This window comes from Bos indicus x Bos taurus, chromosome 17 (assembly GCF_003369695.1).
Source record: "Bos indicus x Bos taurus breed Angus x Brahman F1 hybrid chromosome 17, Bos_hybrid_MaternalHap_v2.0, whole genome shotgun sequence".
NCBI classification, from domain to species: domain Eukaryota; kingdom Metazoa; phylum Chordata; class Mammalia; order Artiodactyla; family Bovidae; genus Bos; species Bos indicus x Bos taurus.
The window spans coordinates 68,622,794-68,642,457 of record NC_040092.1 but is presented as its reverse complement, the minus strand read 5'-3'; the positions used below and the strand labels follow the sequence as shown (position 1 = coordinate 68,642,457).

Genomic DNA, 19,664 nt, shown 5'->3' with positions numbered 1-19,664 from the left:
CTATGGGGTCACACAGAGTCGGACACGACTGAAGCGACTTACAGCAGCAGCAGTACCCTCCTCACCCAGGCCCCACAAGACCATGAGAAAGAAAAAGCAAGCGAAGCTGACATCCCACTCAAATTCCAATAAAGACACAACATGTAAAAATAAGCCATTTTTATTAAAAGTTGAAAAGTTTTCAAAGTTTATACATGCAATCAGGTAATTCCAACATCAGGTGAATCTCTAAAATCACTGACAAGCAAATACACACTGGCCTGGTGACCACGCACCAGCTCTGTGACCTGCTCAGAGCTCGTCTGTGGACTCGGCCTGCTCGCTCGGAGGGAACCCTGACACACTTACCAGCACGTCCCTGTTGCTGCCGCCCCCCGGGACTGGCCTGATGGAGACGAGGGAACATGCCTGCCACGTGTCAGCAGAACAGCGCTGGGCTCTGCTCCACCCCGCAGCCGTGCCCACCAGGACCGGTGTGTCCAGGCAAGTGACTGGCAGTGAGGTTCCCAAAACCGGAGGCTTGTTTCAACAAAATCTCCCCACCTGAGCCGTGGGCCAATTATGACAGCATACCTGGGAATGCTACCCGATCAAGGTGGCTTTTTGCAAGCTCCCGGGGAGCCGATGCTCATGGAGGTGGACCCACCACAGCCCCTTCTTTCCCCACTCTTACCTTCTTAGATGCCGTCCTGGTTCCGATGTGAATATCTGGCATGTCGACGCATTTCTGGAGTCATGAGGCTTTGTTTCTATCACCGATTTGTGAAGGGTTAAAAAAACAGAGCACCCAGATTTCATAAAAAAATTTATTTTCATATAAAAGTGCCAAAATATCCACCAACGTCAATCTATCTCAACACCAGTTTACGCTAGTCACCCAAACACAAGCCTCTTTATTCACATTGTTTAGACTCGAATCCTTTTCATACGTTCCCACAGTAGCTCGAGTCTCTCGACAGTGGGAAGTTTGCATTCCTGTTCGCTGTGCTAGTCCATATGTCCAGGTCCATGTAGGCACGGAACGGGTTAAACCCGGGGTAATACTCCTTGCACATGACTGCCTGGTTCTCCATGTGAGCCGAGTGTTCCGTGGTGGGGTTGATGGCGCAGCAATTCTCATACACGTCGCTTTGCGGGGCCCAGATGGAACCAAAAAGTCCAGACATTGGAGACAAGCTTCGGGTGCTTGTGAGGTAGGGCTGAGGCATGCACGAGGAGGGGGGAGAAAGGAAACATGTAAAGAAATAAAGAAGCCTTAGAAAGCAAAGTCAAGGCTGACTGCATCCTCGGGGCTACCGCAATGGAATGGACCCCGGCCGCCTGGATGCCACCACACTATCCTCAACCACCTTGGTGTCTCTAACTCCTTTACTCAAACAGAAGGTCATGAAATTCCCATCCAACTAGATAAGCTCATTTCAGGTCGAATGCCCTCTATCTGTAAAAACGCGGTGGAGCAGGTATGACCGGGGGGAAGCCCTCCAGACCAACGGGTGACCCTGCCTGACCTTCCTGGAAGGTTCATCTCCTCTCCTCCCGCAGGCGGAAGGTCAGCGGGGCCACAGGAGCCCACCTGCCTCCCGAAGGGCTTCCTGGCCCAGGTGCAGCGTCACTGACAACCCTCTCTCCTTGATGCGGTTTAGGGCATCCTGACTGCCAACGTCTGCAGGCCCCCGTCCATCCGTCCACCTGGGAGGCTCCTGCAGAGAGGAGCTAGCGACCCAGGGGAGCAAACTAGGCTCCGGCGCATCTGCACCCAACCCTAACCCAGGATGACGGGGGCGGCGGAAGAACCCAGGGCACAGCAGGGCAGGCGGCACTGACCGGAGAGCTGATGAGACTGGCGTGTCCCCAGGCGGTCGGCACGCTGGGGGGGCTGCCCCAGGCAGACGGGGAGCTGTGGTCAATGAAGTCCGTCTGAACCTCAGCAGGACAGGGGAAGCCGCTGGGGTAGTTCATGCCTTCTGCAAAGAGCGGAGACATCAGCAGAGCAGAACACGGTTCAGGAGAGAATGGAATTCTCACCCTCAGGCAATAAGCTTTCAAGGACTTACTGTGTTGACAAGTTAAAGACAGACATAAAATAATTACTCCATGAGACACAGCACCTGGTAAGCCCTCAGTGAGGAAGTTCTTCCTCTGGGCTTCATTTTCTGTGTGTGATAATCTGGCGGGACTCTGTAATATACAGAGTATGCTGTAATACTGCTATGCTTTATAGTAGTAAATACTACTGTACACTTAAGAGTGTCATGGTTCTTTCTAGTCCTTAAACTTTTCTTTTATTGCCTGTCATGCCAACGTTGGCCATCTGCACATACACCACATGCACTGATAAAGGCAGGAGGAGACCAGGCATTTCTCAGACGGCAGTAAGAAGGCATAAACACAGCCTCACGCACAGGAAGACAGCAACCACAGCACCCCCTTGTGGTTGCCATGGAGCACTGCATGCATCAGAACCCAGATCCGCACAAGCATCTGCACATCAACACACTTGAGCACAAGCATCTGCGATTCATCAGTTTCCCCTCCGTGCGCTTTCCCTTCCTTCTGCAGCGCTATCCAGGGGTGTAAGAGTCAGAACATGCTGAGGAACAAGCACGTGAATCATTCTACCTCTCTTGGGACTTGTCTGCCTGAAAAGAGTAACTAACAGGGAAAGACCCAGCCCCCCAACAGATAGTGCCCATTCAGGTTCACGTAGGTCCAAAAGGCCCTGTTCCACCGAATCTGAAGCACTAAACAGAGCAGGGTTATTTGTACATGTCCCAGGACCCCTGGGTCTAGCAGGCTTTTTGAGGCCATATAAAATTACAAAGGCAAGCGTGCGGCACCCACATGAAGGCTCGGCGGACAGCTGGAAGATGACTCGCAAAGGCACTTTCTCTGCAGCTAGCGCCCTAAGTTGGAGAAGGCGACGGCACCCCACTCCAGTACTCCTGCCTGGAAAATCCCATGGATGGAGGAGCCTGGTAGGCTGCAGTCCATGGGGTCGCTGAGGCTCGGACACGACTGAGCGACTTCACTTTCACTTTTCACTTTCATGCACTGGAGAAGGAAATGGCAACCCACTCCAGTGTTCTTGCCTGGAGAATCCCAGGGACGGGGGAGCCTGGTGGGCTGCCGTCTATGGGGTCGCACAGAGTCAGACACGACTGAAGTGACTTAGCAGCAGCAGCAGCAGCGCCCTAAGTACACACACCCTTTCGGCTTTGACTTTCTGAGAATAAAAGGATGTCACTGGGACTGTCCAAGCAGCTTTACCTTCTGGAAAGGCATTGTAGTCGTTCAGTTCCAGGGGGCAGTACACACTGGGAAACTGGCCTTCACACGTGGCGTTCCAATCAATGAAACTGCTATAGAAAACAAGGGGTCTAGTTTCAGAAACAGGATGTCGACAGACCAAGGAAAGAAAGAGGAAAAGGATCTTACTGTCCAGCATCCTCATCACTGCGAGTTCTTCAGTTTGGGAAAATAAAAGAAGAACTTTATCGTCACAGGATCAAAGACCAACTCCAGGCTCACCACCAACAATACAGTGCGGCAGGAGGGACGGCTGGGACCGGACACCCCCCCTCCCTTCTCTTACTGGATTACAGCTGCTTTACGTCATGTGAGTTTCTGCTGTGCGATGACGTGAACCTCCGTGCACATACACGTACCCCCTCCCTCGGGGGCCTCCCCCGACGCCCCAGCCCACCCACTAGGTCACCACAGAGCACCGAGCTGAGCTACCACGGCTACACAACAGGGTCTTTCTACCTATTTTTTCATGGTAGTGTATATACGTCAGGGCTACGCTCTTACCTCGTCCCCCCCTCCTTCCCTTGCTGAGTCCACAGGTCTGCTCTCTACATCTGTGTCTCTAGTCCTGCCCCGCAAATAGATTCATCTGTACTATTTTTCTAGATTCTATATATATGCGTTAATATATATGTTTTTCTCTGACCTACTTCACTCTGTATGACAGACTCTAGGTCCATCAAGGGGACGTAATTAATGTACAGCATAGCGAACACAGTCAGTAATGCTGTAGCACTCTGGTGAGAGAGACAGAGGTAAGTCTTTATGTGATGATGATCATTTTGTAACTATAAAAATATCAAATCACCATGCTGTACACATTGATTATAATTCCAAAGAAAGTCAGAGGTAGAGTTTGAGCTCTTGAGTCCAGTGAGTATTTGGGTGAAAGGGGAGCAGGGGAGCTCTTTTCAAATGAAGCAAAACAAATAAATTCTAGATGGATAGGGGAATGGATCAAAACCTGGCTTTCAGTTTGCCAGAGAAGTACTTCCACTCAGACTGCAAAAACTTCTCACCCCTGGTTAGGTGTACAGCCATGTAAGCAGGACTAATATTTGAAAGAAAACTGCTCTCCCTTCTAACTAATAGCTATCATATTCTGAAAAAAAAATAAAATAAAAATAACCCCAGCCAGGTTTGTGAAGTGAAACCAGAGGCAGGATCCACGGCTGTGGCTCTGTCTGCAGCAGGAGAGCCGGATGCCGCTGGGGGTTCGGGCACCCACTCTGGGACTCTCTCACACCCGCGCTAACGACCACCTCCGCTGGCCAGGCCGGCACTCAGCTCCCGTGAACCGCGCCATACAGAATGGGATTCTCGGTAGATGCTTTGATCCCGATTGCAATCTGGATCTTCATTACAGAACAAGAAAGTAACAACTTTGTAATAAGCTGGAGCCCCTAAAAAACCTCAAATGGATTCTGATAAAACACAGATATTAACATTTTCTCAAGTGTTCATCATCAAATGATAAATCCAATGGTAAGTCTAAGACGCGGCCATTGTGTAACTATTTTTCAATACGCAAACTATTCGATCTTAAAAAGCTTTAAATGTGTTCAAGATTAATGCTGTGGAAAACAGAAATTCCTGTTCCGTTAGCGAGGAGGAATTATGACGGGCTGTTTTTGTTTTTTCAGTTGTTCCTTTCATCTGTTCCATTTAAAAAGGAAAGCACTGATGTGGTTACTGGCTTCCTTCCGGGCTTCCCTCAATTTCTGGCTTACAATTTCTCAGACATCGCAACTCAAGTCCGAAAGGCAGATGGCAACACCCCGCCGAGAGGCTGCGGAGGCAGCCGGGTCAGACTGCGGCGAGGACAGGCTCCCAGCCCCGCCCTGGGCGGGAGAAGGTACCTGCTGGGCACCCAGGCTGCCGTGAGGACCGGCTCCCAGCCCCGCACGCGGGGCCCCCAGGCCGCGGGAGCACGTACCTGCTGGGCACCACAGGGCCTGAGGGCAGCGCGGCCGGCCTGCCGCTCTCCGGGGCGCACCCAGGCTGCCGTGAGGACCGGATCCCAGCCCCGCACGCGGGGCCCCCAGGCCGCGGGAGCACGTACCTGCTGGGCACGGCGGCGGGCGGGGGCAGCGCGGCCGGCCCGCCGCTCTCCAGGGCGCAGCCGAAGCCGCCGGTCACACACACGGGCTGCGCGGGCCACAGGTCCCCTGGAGCACAGAGACCTGTGGGAGAGAGCAGCCCTCTCAGCCCCGCTTCCCGCAGGGCACGCACCTCCTCGCCCCCAGACAGCACCCCCACGTCCCCCACGGGCCTGCCACGCCCAGCACCGCGGATAACGAGGTCACGGGAGTGACTCCTCAGCATGGAGGGCCTGCTTCCTGCAAAGCCCCGTCAGGGTTCCAGGACACGGCCATGAACAGGCTGACGTTCAGGTGAGCAGAGACACAACAGGCAGGAAGAAGCTGGGGCAATGGCGCCGTGACAAGAGACACATAATTCTGTGGCAGAGGAGGGGCGGCGGCCTCGGCCCCAGGAGGCTCAGGGCGCGGGGGCGGGGTGGACATGAGTGAGCCCCGCTTTCCAGAGCCGCCCCCACGCCTTCCTGGGAGGTACCTATCCCGGCTCCCCCGTGCTGTGGAAGGCCTGCTTGCGGGGTCAGCGGACACCCGCCACGCGGTTCTGAACCGTCTCCTAAAGCTGCCCCAGGTACCCAGGCCTCTGCTCCTCCCAGCCAGCACCTGCCAGGACTTACACGGGCCTCCACCTTCACCACCACAGCTGCTGCCCAGCCATCTGTGGGATGCACGGAGAGCTGGACGGACAGACACACGCCACTGGTTGGTGGCAGAGATTAGAGACAAGCTGGCCATCTGCACACAGGCCGGGCCTCCACAAGGAAAGACTAGACTCAGCTGTTGGAAATGCACTCGGGACTGAAAGATTCACCAGCCAGCCGGCCACACGGGGGCACTGCCTGCCTGTGCTCCTAGAGGAGGCGGGGGCACTGCCTGCCTGTGCTCCTAGAGGAGGCGGGTCCACCGTGGGGGCCCAGCGTGTGGACACAACACTCACTTTGCAGGCATCCTATGAGCCCTCGGGGAGCTGGTGGTAATCACCCGCCTGCAGACCTGGAGACGTGCAGCTCAAGATGGTCCCAGTGACCCTCCAGCATTTAAAGAAACACCACTGGAGACGACGTAGCTACCACAGCAGTGGGGGTCCCTCAAAGATGAGGCCTGCCTCCTAGGACCACCCTGGTGCTTTAGGGCTGGCTCAGCGGCTGGGCCCAGACCCTGTGCTCAGTCCTGAAGGGCAATGCATCCTGTCCCGAGTCCTGGTGAGAGCCGCTGGAACCAGAGGCTGGATGAGCTGATGAAGAGATCTGGTTCCCGTTCTGTCAGTCAAATTCACCAAGAACTGCTTCTAGAGTCACATGCTCACGAGCAAACGAACCAGCGGCCAGGACCACACAGAGACGAGGTGCGTGCATGCTGCTGTGAGACCGTCTCTGGGGGTCTCAGGCGTCTCCACGCCCCCGAGAGGGTGCTCTGGCCGCCCACATTCTGACCTGTCTTTCCAAGGACAGCCACTGAACAAGGTCTCAGGAGATGTGGGGAAGGTCTCAAGTGTAGAGCAAGGGGCAAGTCTGCTTTGTCCAAAGTGATAAAGACGTCATCTCCTACCTATTATTAAAAACCAAAACACGTAGGTTTCCTAAGCGTGGGGCTCCCTTCCTGTAACGCGACCACAGAGCACTGCAGGTGCAGGTGGGCCCTGGGTGCCCCCCACATCACCCCTCAAAGTCTGAGGACCTGCAGAAGTGTGCTTATGAGGCTCTCAGGCTGCTCGTTGTGCTAAGCATCCTGTGCCTCTGACCCAAGCCTCCTGTCCTCTGGTAGCGTCCAGAGAATCACAGCAGGCAGGCCTGAGCTCAGGTGAGCACTGCAGACCCCTCACCGCTCTCCACAGTGACGCGATCCGATTCAGACCCAACACCACCCTCTGGCTGCAGTACTAACAACAGACGGTGAGGTGGCAACACATGTTGACTAGGCTCACTGTGGCGACTGTTTTGTAAAATGTACGTATATTGAAACCTGGAGGCGGGAACAGCAACCCACTCCACTATTCTTGCCTGGAGAATCCCATGGACATGACTGAAGTGACTTAGCATGCGTGCACACACATACATTGAATCACTGTATTACTTATATGCCAGAAACTAATAAAATGCATGTATCAGTTGTACCTCAAAAGAAAAAACAAAAGATGAGACAGTGAGGGGAGGTGAGAGCAGAAGCAGAGACTTGTCAGGAGATTGTGGTGATACCCCACGTGAGAAATAACGGTGGCTGAGAGGAGATGTGCTCAGACTCTGGGTCTATGTGAAAGGCAGAGGCTGAGAGGTCAAGGATGAGCCCCAGACCTCTGCCTGAGCAACAAGAAAGTGCGAGTGGGAGGCTGTGTGAGGAGCAGGCTGAGGAGGGAAGTGTTCAGTCTGGGACGCCCACAAAGCCCCAAGGACAGACGGCAGACGGCAGCTGGTGGTGCGGGGTCCAGGCTGACCGAGCAGAGGTGGGGCCATCAGGGGGCTGGAGGGGGACAGCCCCCCAGGGGAGCATGACCCAGACGAACAGGAGAGCTGGGGGAGTGGAGGGGGACTGCACCAGGACCCCCAGGTCACAGCCTGAGCAGAAGGGGCAGGGTGGGCGTGGAGACTGAGGACAGAGTGGGGCTCACAGACACAGAGGCAGCGGGGCCCCAGACACACAGGCATCACCGCACAGCCAGCCCCGCAGCCTCAAGGCGGACGGGAGGCTTGTCAACAGGCAGATGCTGCTCTAAGTGGCTCTGCAGAGACTGCCAGGCCCGGGAGGCCAAGGGAGAGAGGCTGCTGCTGCACTCAGGCCAGGCTGGCAGGGAGGCTCCCAGTGCTTCTGCTGTGCAGAGGGGGCTGCCCACTTGGAGAGAGCCCGGCAGCGGCACTGTGACACATGGGCTGCAGCAGAGGGTGGAGGACAGGGCGGGCGGAGCTTCTGAAGGCCTCTACCAGCTCCTCTCTGCCCCAGGCAAACAGGAGGCCTCGGCAGAGAAGACAGGGCAGAGCGCTGAGTGTGGGAGTGGGGAGGGTGGGGTCCACAGCGGGCCGACCAGTCATGTGCGCTGTTCTCCACTCTCTCAGCCACAGGCAAAGGAGCCGGAAAACCTGGGCAAAAGCATGCCTGTGGCTGTGGAGGTGCGTGCAGTACAGGGGAGAAGGCTCAGCAGGGATGTGATAGCAGGGCAGAGGGCAGAGGCTGGCATGGGGGCTGAGGGGTGGGGCGGAAGAAGAGGCTTGAGATAGGCCCTGCGGACAAGGACTATGAATAAGGGCAGTTTCTGCAGAAACTAAAGGGCCTAAATAGGGATTTTAACAGGTCACCAAAAAGTAAAGTAAGCAAACTTAATTCAACATTCAAAAAACTAAGATCATGGCACCTGGTCCCATCACTTCATGGCAAACAGATGGGGGAAAAATGGAAACAGTGACAGGTTTTATTTTTTTGGGCTCCGAAGTCACTGAAGATGATGACTGCAGCCATGAAATTAAAAGATGCTTGCTCCTTGGAAGAAAAGCTATGACAAACCTAGACAGCATATTAAAAAGCAGACACATTACTTTGCCGACAAAGGTCTGTGTAGTCAAAGCTGTGGTTTTTCCAGTAGTCGTGTACGAATGTGAGAGTTGGACCACAGAGAAGGCTGAGTTGAAGAATTGATGCTTTCAAACTGTGGTGCTGGAGAAGACTCTTGAGAGTAGTAAGAGACTCTTGAGAGAAAGGAGATCAAACCAGTCAATCCTAAAGGAAATCAACCCTAAATATTTACTGGAAGGACTGATGCTGAAGCTGAAGCTCCAATACTTTGGCCACCTGATGCAGAGAACTGACTCAATGGAAAAGACCCTGATGCTGGGAAAGATTGAAGGCAGGAGAAGGGGATGACAGAGGATGAGATGGTTGGGTGGCATCACCGACTCAATGGACATGAGTTTGAGTAAGCTCCAGGAGATGGTGATGGACAGGGAGGCCTGGCGTGCTGCAGTCCATGGGGTCACAAAGAGTCAGACACGACTGAGCAACTAAACAACAAAAGTAAACTGCAGACTGTTAACAAAGACGAGGCAAAAACGCACTTGAAACACATACGCACAACAGGCAGATGAGAAAAGATTCTCCAACTGACAGAAACACACAGGAGAAAGTGGGAGGCGTGCCTGCTTTGACGCAGGCTTTCTTCTTCCTCATCATGAGCTAAATCTCTCTCCCCTCTATCACCTCAAAGAAAAAACCTTTCTAAATCTTGTCTCAGAGAACTACTGAATTTAACAGTATTTTTTTCATAGAAAACACTTATTTTTATTGGACTCACAAATAACTTATTTCTGGTGATAATCGGACAGCCTCACGGAGCCTCCTCCTGCGTTCAAAGTTAACGCGCTCCACTGTGCCGAGCAGCCTTTACCTTACACCAGGGACACAAGCAAAAGCAAGAGGTAGATGGTGCCCCTGAGGGTGACCAGCAGGCGTAGCCTGCGCCTGGCGAGGCAGGACGGAGGCCCAAGGAGAAAACAGGAGACGTGAGACAAGGGCACGAGAAGGGATGGGAAGGAGAGGGGAGGAGGAGGAGAGGGGAGGCCTCCAGGACAGACCCTGGGCGGAGCGGCTTTCCTTCCCACCAGCCCCAGGTCCACGCCCCGGCCACTGTCCCCACCCGTCCCCACTGTCCCTGCTCAGAGGGGCCGTGGAGCTCAGCATGTGGCCTCGGCTCATGCAGGGAAAGACATGGGTGTGGTCGACGTGGCTAATGGAGGCACTGGACACTTGGTCTGCTCCCTGCTTTTCCGCCCTCTCAGATGAGAAGAGGAAATAAAGGCAGCGGCAGACCCCGTTGAGGGGCTCCCACCCCCGCTCTGGGGCCACAGGCCACCCGCGCCTTCCCTTCCAGGAAGGAGGTCAGGGTCCTAGCAGAAGGGGCCCCAGGAACACCAGGGTGGAGGGCAGGGATGCTCAGGAGCTCAAGGTGGGGGCCTCGTCCGGCCTCACCCCCAGGCCGGCTCCGTCCGCCCTCAAACTCCCTGGCCAGCAGGGTGGCGTGGACACCTGAGCAGGAGCAGGAGCCACGGGCCTCACCTTGCTCTTCAGCAGCAGCAGGCCCAGCAGGGAGGCTGGGGCAGGGAGCATCTGCAGGCGCGGGGAGGCCGCTCACATCGCTGAGGGAGAGCAAGGAGAAGAGGAGCCGCTGAGTGTCTGCAAACAAGTCTGACTGGGGCTTGACATAAATCCTTCCCCACACCAAAACAGATAGATACTACAGACGTGAAGGCATACACCGAAAAAGGGCTGAAGAATATTAGATTCCTAAGACCCAGCCAAGTCTTGTTTTAATAAACAGCACCTGCACAACTTTAACTAAAGTAGCTCAGACGCTCTGCAGTTCCCACTCGGCCTCCCTGCAGTTCCCACTCGGCCTCCCTGCAGCGGGCAGCAACCTTCCACACCGTGTTCATTCTCTACCCCAAAGAGAAAGAGCTCGCGCAGAGCTTTCCTCATCCAATTTCATTTTTGTGACATCCCCCTGTCCCGTGGCACCTAAAACCTATCTGCCCCCTCACTCTGAAACTCAATCCAGCTTACATACCCTACCCACCTCACCCCGCTCAGTAAATGGGCTTGTTTATGTTGTCTGAGGCTGTGGAAATCATCACACAGTGAAGCTGTAAACATGTGATGGTCTACTAGGTCCTTTCACATTTCTAAGAACCATCAATGCTGTTTTATTTCAAGTCCCAGCAGAGTACCTGGCTCCCATTCTTATTATAACTACTGTTCTTTCTACTTTCAGGACATAGAATTTTTCTAACACAGCTGTATCACTGAAAGGACCAGGGATACCAGAGATGCTCCTGCACGAATGTGTTATCTTGGAAGGAATGTATGTTTTAAATTATTAATAAAACCAATTCTACTCTCATATCATTAAAAGGTTTTCCTATTTTTAGCCTGCAGAACTGAAAACAAAGAAGAAACACACAAAATAGAAAAAACAAAAAAGCGGTACTTGAAACATATTTATAAAAGCTGGAAAACCAAACACTTACGTGGGATTGCAGATGTTACGAGAAAGATTCAAGGAGATGGGAGCTTCAGAAGAAAAGTCATTTTGTGAAACACTGTCTCCTGCATAAAAACAAAAAGATGATCAGAACTTTTTATAAGCATAATCTAACTGTATCTGTTCTGCATTTAAGATGCAGATTGCTAACATCATTGACCTCCTTGAGTGACTTGTTTTTCACTATTCACACATTCAGTACTTTTTTAATTAAAAAACCTTTAATGTATAAATATATATAAAATTGGGATCATACTTTAAAAACACTTTCTGCTTTTGGTCTTCTACATGATTATTATATTGGGGACATTTTCCTGATATTATGCAATCTCCAAACACAAGGAGACTGCACCTAATGCCCTGCGTCACAGGAAGGCATCAATCACCATTCTCTCTCTTACTGTGGGCCGCATCCCACAGGCAAGAGCTGCTCTTCTGTTCTTGTTCATGTTAAGCACCAATTTAAAAACACCCCACTAACATCAACAGCCAAACTGCCTTCAATGGCCAAGAACACCAAGCCCACCACAAACAAAATGCTGCAATCCGCCCTGCACCCAGGCTGCACGCGCTCCTCACGCGGGGGGCGTCGTGCCTGCTCAGGAGGGGACTGGAGAACAGCTGACGACTTATGTGTAAGGCACGGGACAGTCACAGAGAGATGTCTGCTGTATGCAGGTGGCACTGAAATTTTATGGGGGGGTCACTAGGCAAGCAGCGCCTAAAAAGATGCCTGCAGGAGAAGCCAAAAACGAGAAAAAGGCTGAGAAGACGGAAATCACAAGTGGGTGGCTGTCTCGGTTTTTATGGGATCAGGGTCCTGGTCCCCAAGACAAGAGCTTCTGTTTAGGTATCACTGTCGGCAGGAGAGAGCGCAGAGGTCTCTGTGAGGAGCAGGAGGCTGGGAAAGGGGCTGGGCTCTGGGGAAGCCATGGATTTCTGGGTGTCCAACAAGCCATGTGACCTCTCCAGGCCAGACACTTCGGGGCCAGGGAGCCAGCCCCCACTCGTGACCACGCACACACACAGTGAGTGCCCCCAGGATGAACCCCTGTCTCCCTGCTTGTCCTGGTAAGAGCTCAGCCTGTGCCATGCTGACTGTAACAGTGGAAAGAAGTGGATTAAATCTTCACATAGACACAGAGCTAGAGCAAACCACGCCAAGCGAGAAGCTAACAACGCAGCATGCTCCCTGAAGCACGGTCTCCTTTACGTACGTTAAAGACGATTCTCTACTTTGTTGATGGATGTATGAATGTAAAATAAAGCACAGCGGACAGTGAGTCTCTCAAGGAGGGGGAAGCGGAACAGACTATGACATATTACTTTAAAAAAATGAGGGTAAATATGACAAAATTAAGAGTTATTCATTCTAGGTGATAAAAATATAGGTGCTTCGTTGACATTTCCTGTATCTGTAAATTTTTCAAAAATAAGGGAGGACCACTGTTCATAGCAACATTAGTAGAGTACTCAAACGATAGAAAAATCCAGGTGTCCATCAAGAGATGAACAGCCAGATAAACTGTGCTATGAAAACACAATGAATAGTAACTCAGCCTTAAAACGAAGGAAACCCTGGTCCATCACAATGGGGATGAACCCTGAAGACATCACACTAGATGAAATAAGCCAGTTACAGAAGGCCAGGTATGGTATGACTTGACTTACCAGATACTAGAGTATTCAAATTCACAGACAGAAAGCAGAGAAGTTCACAGGGTTGCAGGGCATGGGGAAGGGAGAGCTGTGGATTTATAGGTACCGAGTTTCTGCTTGGGAAGGGGAAAAGGTCTGAAAACGGATGGTGGCAATGACTGTACAATAATGCGAATGTATCTAATGCCCCTGAACCGCACACTTACAAATTGTTAAAATGGTAAATTTGGGGTTACATGTATTTTACCACAATAAAAACATGTACAAGTGAAAAAATAAACATGGAAGTTCTCTGAGCTGTTTTCAAGATACAAACTTAAAATAATGATAATAGAGTGAGGGAGGGAGGGAGGAAGAAAGCACAGGGCTTCCCTGGTGGCTCAGGGGTCAAGAATCCGCCTGCCAATGCAGGAGACACAGGTTCCATCCCGTCTCTGGGAAGATCCCACCTACCACAAGGCAATTAAGCCCGCCACAACTTCTGAGCCTGTGGTCTGGAGCCCAGCAGCCGCATCTACTGAAGCCCCGGCACCCTAGAGCCTGTGCTCTGCAGCGAGAGAAGACGCCAGGAAGAGGAGCCCGTGCACTGCAGTTAGGGAGCACCCCCCACCGGCCCAACTACAGAAAAGCTTGTGCAGCGAGGAAGACCCAGCACAGCCAAAATAGGTGAAATAGATACAAACATTAAAACAAAAGCAGAGCAAAGCAAACACTGGACGCACAGCCTTCTGTGCCTGGGCGGGCCCTGCGCGGGGCGGGGGAGGCCCCTGGCGCAGCCGCGGACTTACCGGGCAGCAGGCAGCGCGGAGGGCCCACGGCCGGCTTCCTGTCCCCGTCCGAGCTGCTGGCGCTGCTCCAGCTGCCCCAACTGCCCCGGCTGGCACGCACGCTGCCTGAGGAGCTGCCACAGTCTGAGCCGGAGTCTGAGCAGGACTTCTCTGCGCCCTTCTTCCCCGGTTTCTGAAAGTAACCCTCTGCGGGAAGCGAGAGAGGAGCTGGGCCACTTCCAGAAGAGGAGAGTGCCCGGGTGGGGAGGAAGGCAGGGCTCGGCTTCAGGCCGCGCTCCCTCTGCCCCTCCGGCGGGAAGAAGACGCTCCCTGAGCCTGAGGACTGGCCTGAGCCAGCCGCTGCTGACCACGGGCCCCCACACTCTGCGGGCGATGCACGCCATCGGGGTGAGGCCGCCAGCAGCCGGGATGACGTCAGCCTAACAATAGTTCTGGGAACAGCAAGGATTTCTCTCCAGAAAATCAAGACTACTCTCCTTGGACTGGAGACATGGAGGTCATTTCTTCTATTCAAATGTCTAAATAAAACTGAATCATGTTGCTGTACATCTGAAACTTGACACAACATTGCAAATTGACTCTACTCTAATAAAAATATTTTTTAAAATGTTCATCTCGCATTTCAGAATATTATTTACGTGAAGGTGGGAAGAACCTCCAGGAAGACCACAAAGACCCAGGTCTGGGCAGACCCACGTGTGCAGGGCAGGAAGGCGAAGCCCATCAAGTCTGTGTTCTGGGTGCAGCCCGGTGGGCACATGGCTGGGAATGTGGGTGCTGGTAGGAGGATCGTGACTGCCCGCTCTACACCCCACCCCGGTGCTGCCACATCCACGGCTGTTCCTCTCCCGCTCTCTGCCCTCCCTAGATGGTCCCCGGCACCTCCACTGCCCACTCCTGGGGGCACTACCCACTCCTCTGCAGACGGCAGCCGGCTCTGCAGGAGGTGCCTGCCCCCTGGGGCAGGGGCAAGAGAACAGCCACTGTTCCCCCCTGGCTCTCCCCGGCTCCCCTCTATCCAAGGGGGTCCTGTCTCGAGCAAGCACCCACTCTTCCTCCGGCCGTCTACATGACACCATCGAAAATGGCCAGATTTCAGGGGTGTGGAGGTCAGAGGCGCAACGTGAGGGCTCGGGAGAGCCTCAGCCTCCTGTCCCATCCAACAGCTCTCCATTCAGGCATGACGACACTGCCTGGGAAGTGATAACCTCTCACCCCGGTACTTCCCCACGGAAACAAGCCCAGCAGAAGTGGGTTCGTAGCTCAAGGCGGTTCCGTACCTGCCTCTCCCTGCGTGGCAGGTAAGCTGCTTCCAGAGCTGGCACCTGCTTTGCATGCTTCCCCAGGGTTTTCCTGGATACGCCAGTTCCTTACGTTGATGTCACTGCTCAGCTCAGACCTTTCAAACTCACTGCACACCAGCTTTAACTCGCTCTGGTCGGAAGGCCTGGAAGAGCCACAGAAAATCCCGTCTGCACGGTATCCTGCACACACACATACCTGCTCTCCTTGAGACTGAGCAGAGGTGCGAGTATGAATCTGTGACAACTCAAGCTCTCTTCTCTCTGGGGGTGATGATGAGTAGGGCACAGAGATCAGGAAAGACAAGACTTTGCCATTTTAGAACCAGAACTAAGGTGGAGTTCATTTACTCGCTTTGCATTTTACAGTGAGCGGAGTGAAACTGCACAGGTTAAATGAGTCGTCCAAGGCCAACTGCTAAGTGGCAGGTGCAGGTCTAAAACCCACAACTCTCGGCGTTTCTTCCTCGGACTTGGTGTAAAACGACTCTGGGTGGATGATCCTGCTTCCTGGTGTCTGGGGGAAGGTCTCGGTGTTAACTGTTATCTTTTCTCATTCATTCATTTAGCAAACGTTTATGCAGTGACCACCACGAGTCACATATTGTTAGGAAAGGTGCAGTATCTATAAAGAAGAACATTTTTTCCCCAAGGAATTCACCGTCCAACACTTACATCTCTCTAACTAGACCATGAACTTGAAGGAAGACCTGAAATACAGGTCTTATAAATGGAGACACACAACTGTGCTGAGAACACTACAGGAAGACCTAGGTGCTTATTTCACACAGTCCGACTTCTGCACCTCACGTCACGTACGACTGCAGGATCTGAGCGTGAGACGGAGTCGGTGGTCTCCCTGGTTTCTGAGCACTCAGGGCAAAGAGTAGAGACAGAAGCAGGAGCCACGGGAGCAGAACGGCCAAGAACCGTCAGCTACATAAGCATCACGTGCTCATCTGGTCACCTATAAGATACTTCACAGTTATTCTGTAATAACTTAAATTTGTTTCTTTCGCATGTCAGAAATCTGCTTTCAAAAATATATCTTAACATTCAATTGATGAAATTCCGCCCTCACCTTTTATCTTTCTGTGTGTCCATATCAAGCAAATACACCACTTTAAAGGAACCACATAAGTCCATCAACCTTTTATGAGAATATAAGGGATGACTTTCCTTTCTATAGGAGACCACATTGTAGCTTTCAAATAATGTAAGAATAATTACCCATGAAAATAGTATTTAACAATTTAATAGATCAATAATTACCCATCAATAATCTAACAGTGGGTATCTGTCTTTTTTTTCCTATTTGCATGCTGCTGATTGCAGGGCACAGAACCAGAGCCTAAAGGCCCCCGGGGGGGTGGGGAGCGGACGACCCTAGTGGCCCAGGGGCTAAGACTCCAAGCTCCCGAGGCAGGGGGTCCAGGTTCGGCCCCTAGTCAGGGAGCTAGGTCCCACATACTTCAACTAAAGATCTGTGTGCTGGAGCTAAGACCCAGCACAGCCAAATAAATAAGTAGCTTTAAAAAAAAGGCCCCCTGGGGTCATTCGGCCCTCCTCCCCGTAAAGCAGGACACACAGGGGCGGTGGAGGGGCAGGGGGTGGGCATGTCACAGGGCTGCATCCCAAGGATCCAAACAAAGGACAGATGCTGTGAGCAACATCTAGGTGCCCCCACCCGGGGGTCCTGGCCGCCAAAGGGGCTGTTCTGCCAGACTTCCCTTCCAACCATGAGAGCAACTACCACAGCAACGTGGACTCTTCTCCACACAAATGTGGAGCTGCCAGAGAACAATGGGACAGACACACATGTAACCACCTAGCTGAGCTCACAAGAAAGAGGAACCTCAGAAGCCAGTGCCCAACAGAAGACAAGCCAGAGGGCGGAGGGCCAGCACAGGAGAGCAGGCTCTGAGGCCCACCCGGACAGGGGTCGGGGAGCCTGTCAGTGAAGGGCAGCTCAGCATGCGCCCTGGGGACCTGTGGAGGGCGGGGTCCGCGGGAGGGGCAGCGCGGGAGAGCAGGCTGAGGCCCACCCAGATAGGGGTCGGGGAGCCCGTCAGCGCAGGGCCGCTCAGCAGGCGCCCCAGGAACCTGCGGAGGGCGGGGTCCGCAGGAGGGCTCCATGTTGGGAGAGCAGACTCTGAGACCCACCCAGACGGGTCAGGGAGCCCGTCAGCGTGGGGCCGCTCAGCAGGCACCCTGGGGACCTGTGGAGGGCGGGAGGCGCTCCGCACACGGAGTCAGGATGGACACACTATTGATCTAGTGGGGAAAACCCTCGAGCTGTGGAATTGATGCAAAATTAGGTTGAGAGAGCCACTTGTGGAAACTCAGGCAAATGGGATTCTCACAAATCCTGGTGGAACCTTCACTGGCAGATAACCAAGGTTTATCAACAAAAGTGTCTAACTGCCTGGGGTCACATCTGGCTCTGGGTGCAGCCCAACCTCGTAGTGTCGGTACCTCACTTCCTGCAATGGAAGAACCTTTCTTCTGCAAGACGGAGCAGAAGATCCAGTGCCTGGGGCCATTCTCTTTCATTATCAGGACCCCAGGCACCCCAGACAGCTCAGGGTCAGGCCGGGAAGATAAGCCCAGGGCTTTCTCTACCACCTGCTCCCGTCACTTCACAGGCAGAAGAACAGAGGCCCTGGCGAGGTGGAATGGCAAGGTTTTCCCCTAAAACCTCCCATGGCTTTTTGCATTTTACCAAGTAAAATTTTAAAAATTTGTTCACTTTAAGGGGCTTTCAACAACAACAAAAGTAACCAGAAGATATGTTAATTTTAAGAATATTAATAACAATATATTTTCCTCTCAAAACACAAATATCTACACTCTCACATTATTGTATCCAACTCAACAAAAATAAGATTGAAATATAACAGCTAAATGTAAAATTACAAAGTAAATAATAGTTGAAAATTTAAAGGGATTGTAAAAATTACACACCTCAAGACCTGGGCAGCACCCCTTTTTTTGTTTTTTCTGCACATTCGATTTTTATTCCAATTTAAATTTTGTACATTTCCTTCTTTCTTCTCCTGAAGTGCCTTCTTCCTATAAGGATCTTCTTGCTAAAGAGGAAAAAAAGAAAATGTTAGTAAAGGCTTCACCTTTCTAATACACAGAAAAACCTCTGTGTGATTTTAACTTTTGAAGATTAACCCCATCTGAATTCAGAACATTCCAGAACTAGTGAACACCGAGGACATATATTTCTAAATCTCTAGTCTGTTTTCATTTCCTTTCTTTTTCTACCTCCTTCAACCTCTGCAAAAAGAAGAAAAAAAAAAAACACAAACTGTTGCCTATAAAATTTCTCAGGGGCTAAAAAGGAAAAACATCTGTTAGCAATTTATGGTCAGCTTGCTGTTAACCTCAACAGCAATAAATCCTCCGACCTTCACCTGTTTATTTGGTATGTGCAATTCACATGAATTACTACTGAAGAAAAGTCATGTAAAAACTCAACTTAGAGGAGTAATTTGTGTATTTATGTTTTTATTTGTTTATAAATGAACTTTAGGAGAACAGCCAAAACTCCAGAGAATACTCCAAACTAGTTTAAGCTTTTCAAGTAAACAAAACCAAGAATATGCTTGATGTTTTTAAATGTGGTTCTAAAAAACTTAAATTTAGCATGAGACATACATATATTATATATCAATTTTTAAAATTTGGGTTTTTTCCTCTTTCAAATGTTGAAGGGCATGCATGCTCAGTCGTGTCCGACTCTGTGTGACCCTGTGGACTGCAGCCCACCAGGCTCCTCTGTCCATGGGATTCTCCAGACAAAAATACTGGAGTGAGCTGTCATTTCCTCCTCCAGGGGATCTTCTCGACCCAGGGATCAAACCCGTGTTTCCTGAGGCTCCGGCACTGGCAGGCGGATTCCTTACTACTGAGCCACCTGAGAAGTCCTTTAAATGTGAGGCATGGTCATATTTTTCTAACAGACCCAAGGGGAGGAGGGGTCCACTTGCCCTTTAAATAAGTAGCTCATCTCTTTAATGTCCTCTAAAACTTTTTTTCTTTCTTCTACCATGCTGCCCCTTTAAAGCAGAGGAAAAATAAAAGGTTTCAGATGCCTGCATGTTACATGTCTGGGGCAGTGAAAGCCTCATGTATCTATCAAAGAAATATGATAGATATCACTACCATAAACGAATACTAGAAACAAAATGATATTTTTAAACTGCGTATGTGGTTGGATTATTGTATTTTTGCTATCTTTAACCTTTACTTCCCCCCCCAAATAAGTATTAACTTTTTCCTGATTCTGAGAGTACTTTTAAAACATGGCAGCCAAACACACAAAGTCCTATCCTATAGGACTTAGTGCCGAAAAGTTTGAAACTAAATAGACACACTAAAGATGTGTGGTCAGAGAAGGTGCGATTTTAAACATCAAATACAAAACACTTTTATTTGAATATTGCTCTCTTTGCAACTTGTGGTCAGGTAGGGGAAAAGCAGGCTC

At 51.6% G+C, this 19,664-nt stretch overlaps 1 protein-coding gene across 2 annotated transcripts in view; it reads right to left on the bottom strand.

Annotated features, from left to right (window-relative positions):
* Window positions 1-792: 792 nt before the first annotated feature.
* TMEM131L (transmembrane 131 like) overlaps window positions 793-19,664 on the bottom strand; it is a 175,232-nt gene continuing 156,360 nt past the window's right edge. Inside the window, exons 27-35 of one of the 2 annotated variants that reach the window (XM_027513485.1) lie at window positions 18,134-18,258; window positions 15,149-15,315; window positions 13,869-14,054; window positions 11,408-11,486; window positions 10,440-10,519; window positions 5,369-5,489; window positions 3,268-3,359; window positions 1,825-1,964; window positions 793-1,199 (exon numbers count right to left, since the gene is read on the bottom strand). In XM_027513485.1, the coding sequence (XP_027369286.1) occupies window positions 924-1,199; window positions 1,825-1,964; window positions 3,268-3,359; window positions 5,369-5,489; window positions 10,440-10,519; window positions 11,408-11,486; window positions 13,869-14,054; window positions 15,149-15,315; window positions 18,134-18,258 (1,266 nt within the window). In that variant the 3' untranslated portion in view covers window positions 793-923. The remainder of the gene's footprint in view (window positions 1,200-1,824; window positions 1,965-3,267; window positions 3,360-5,368; window positions 5,490-10,439; window positions 10,520-11,407; window positions 11,487-13,868; window positions 14,055-15,148; window positions 15,316-18,133; window positions 18,259-19,664) is intronic. The other variant, XM_027513486.1, reaches the window with a different exon arrangement.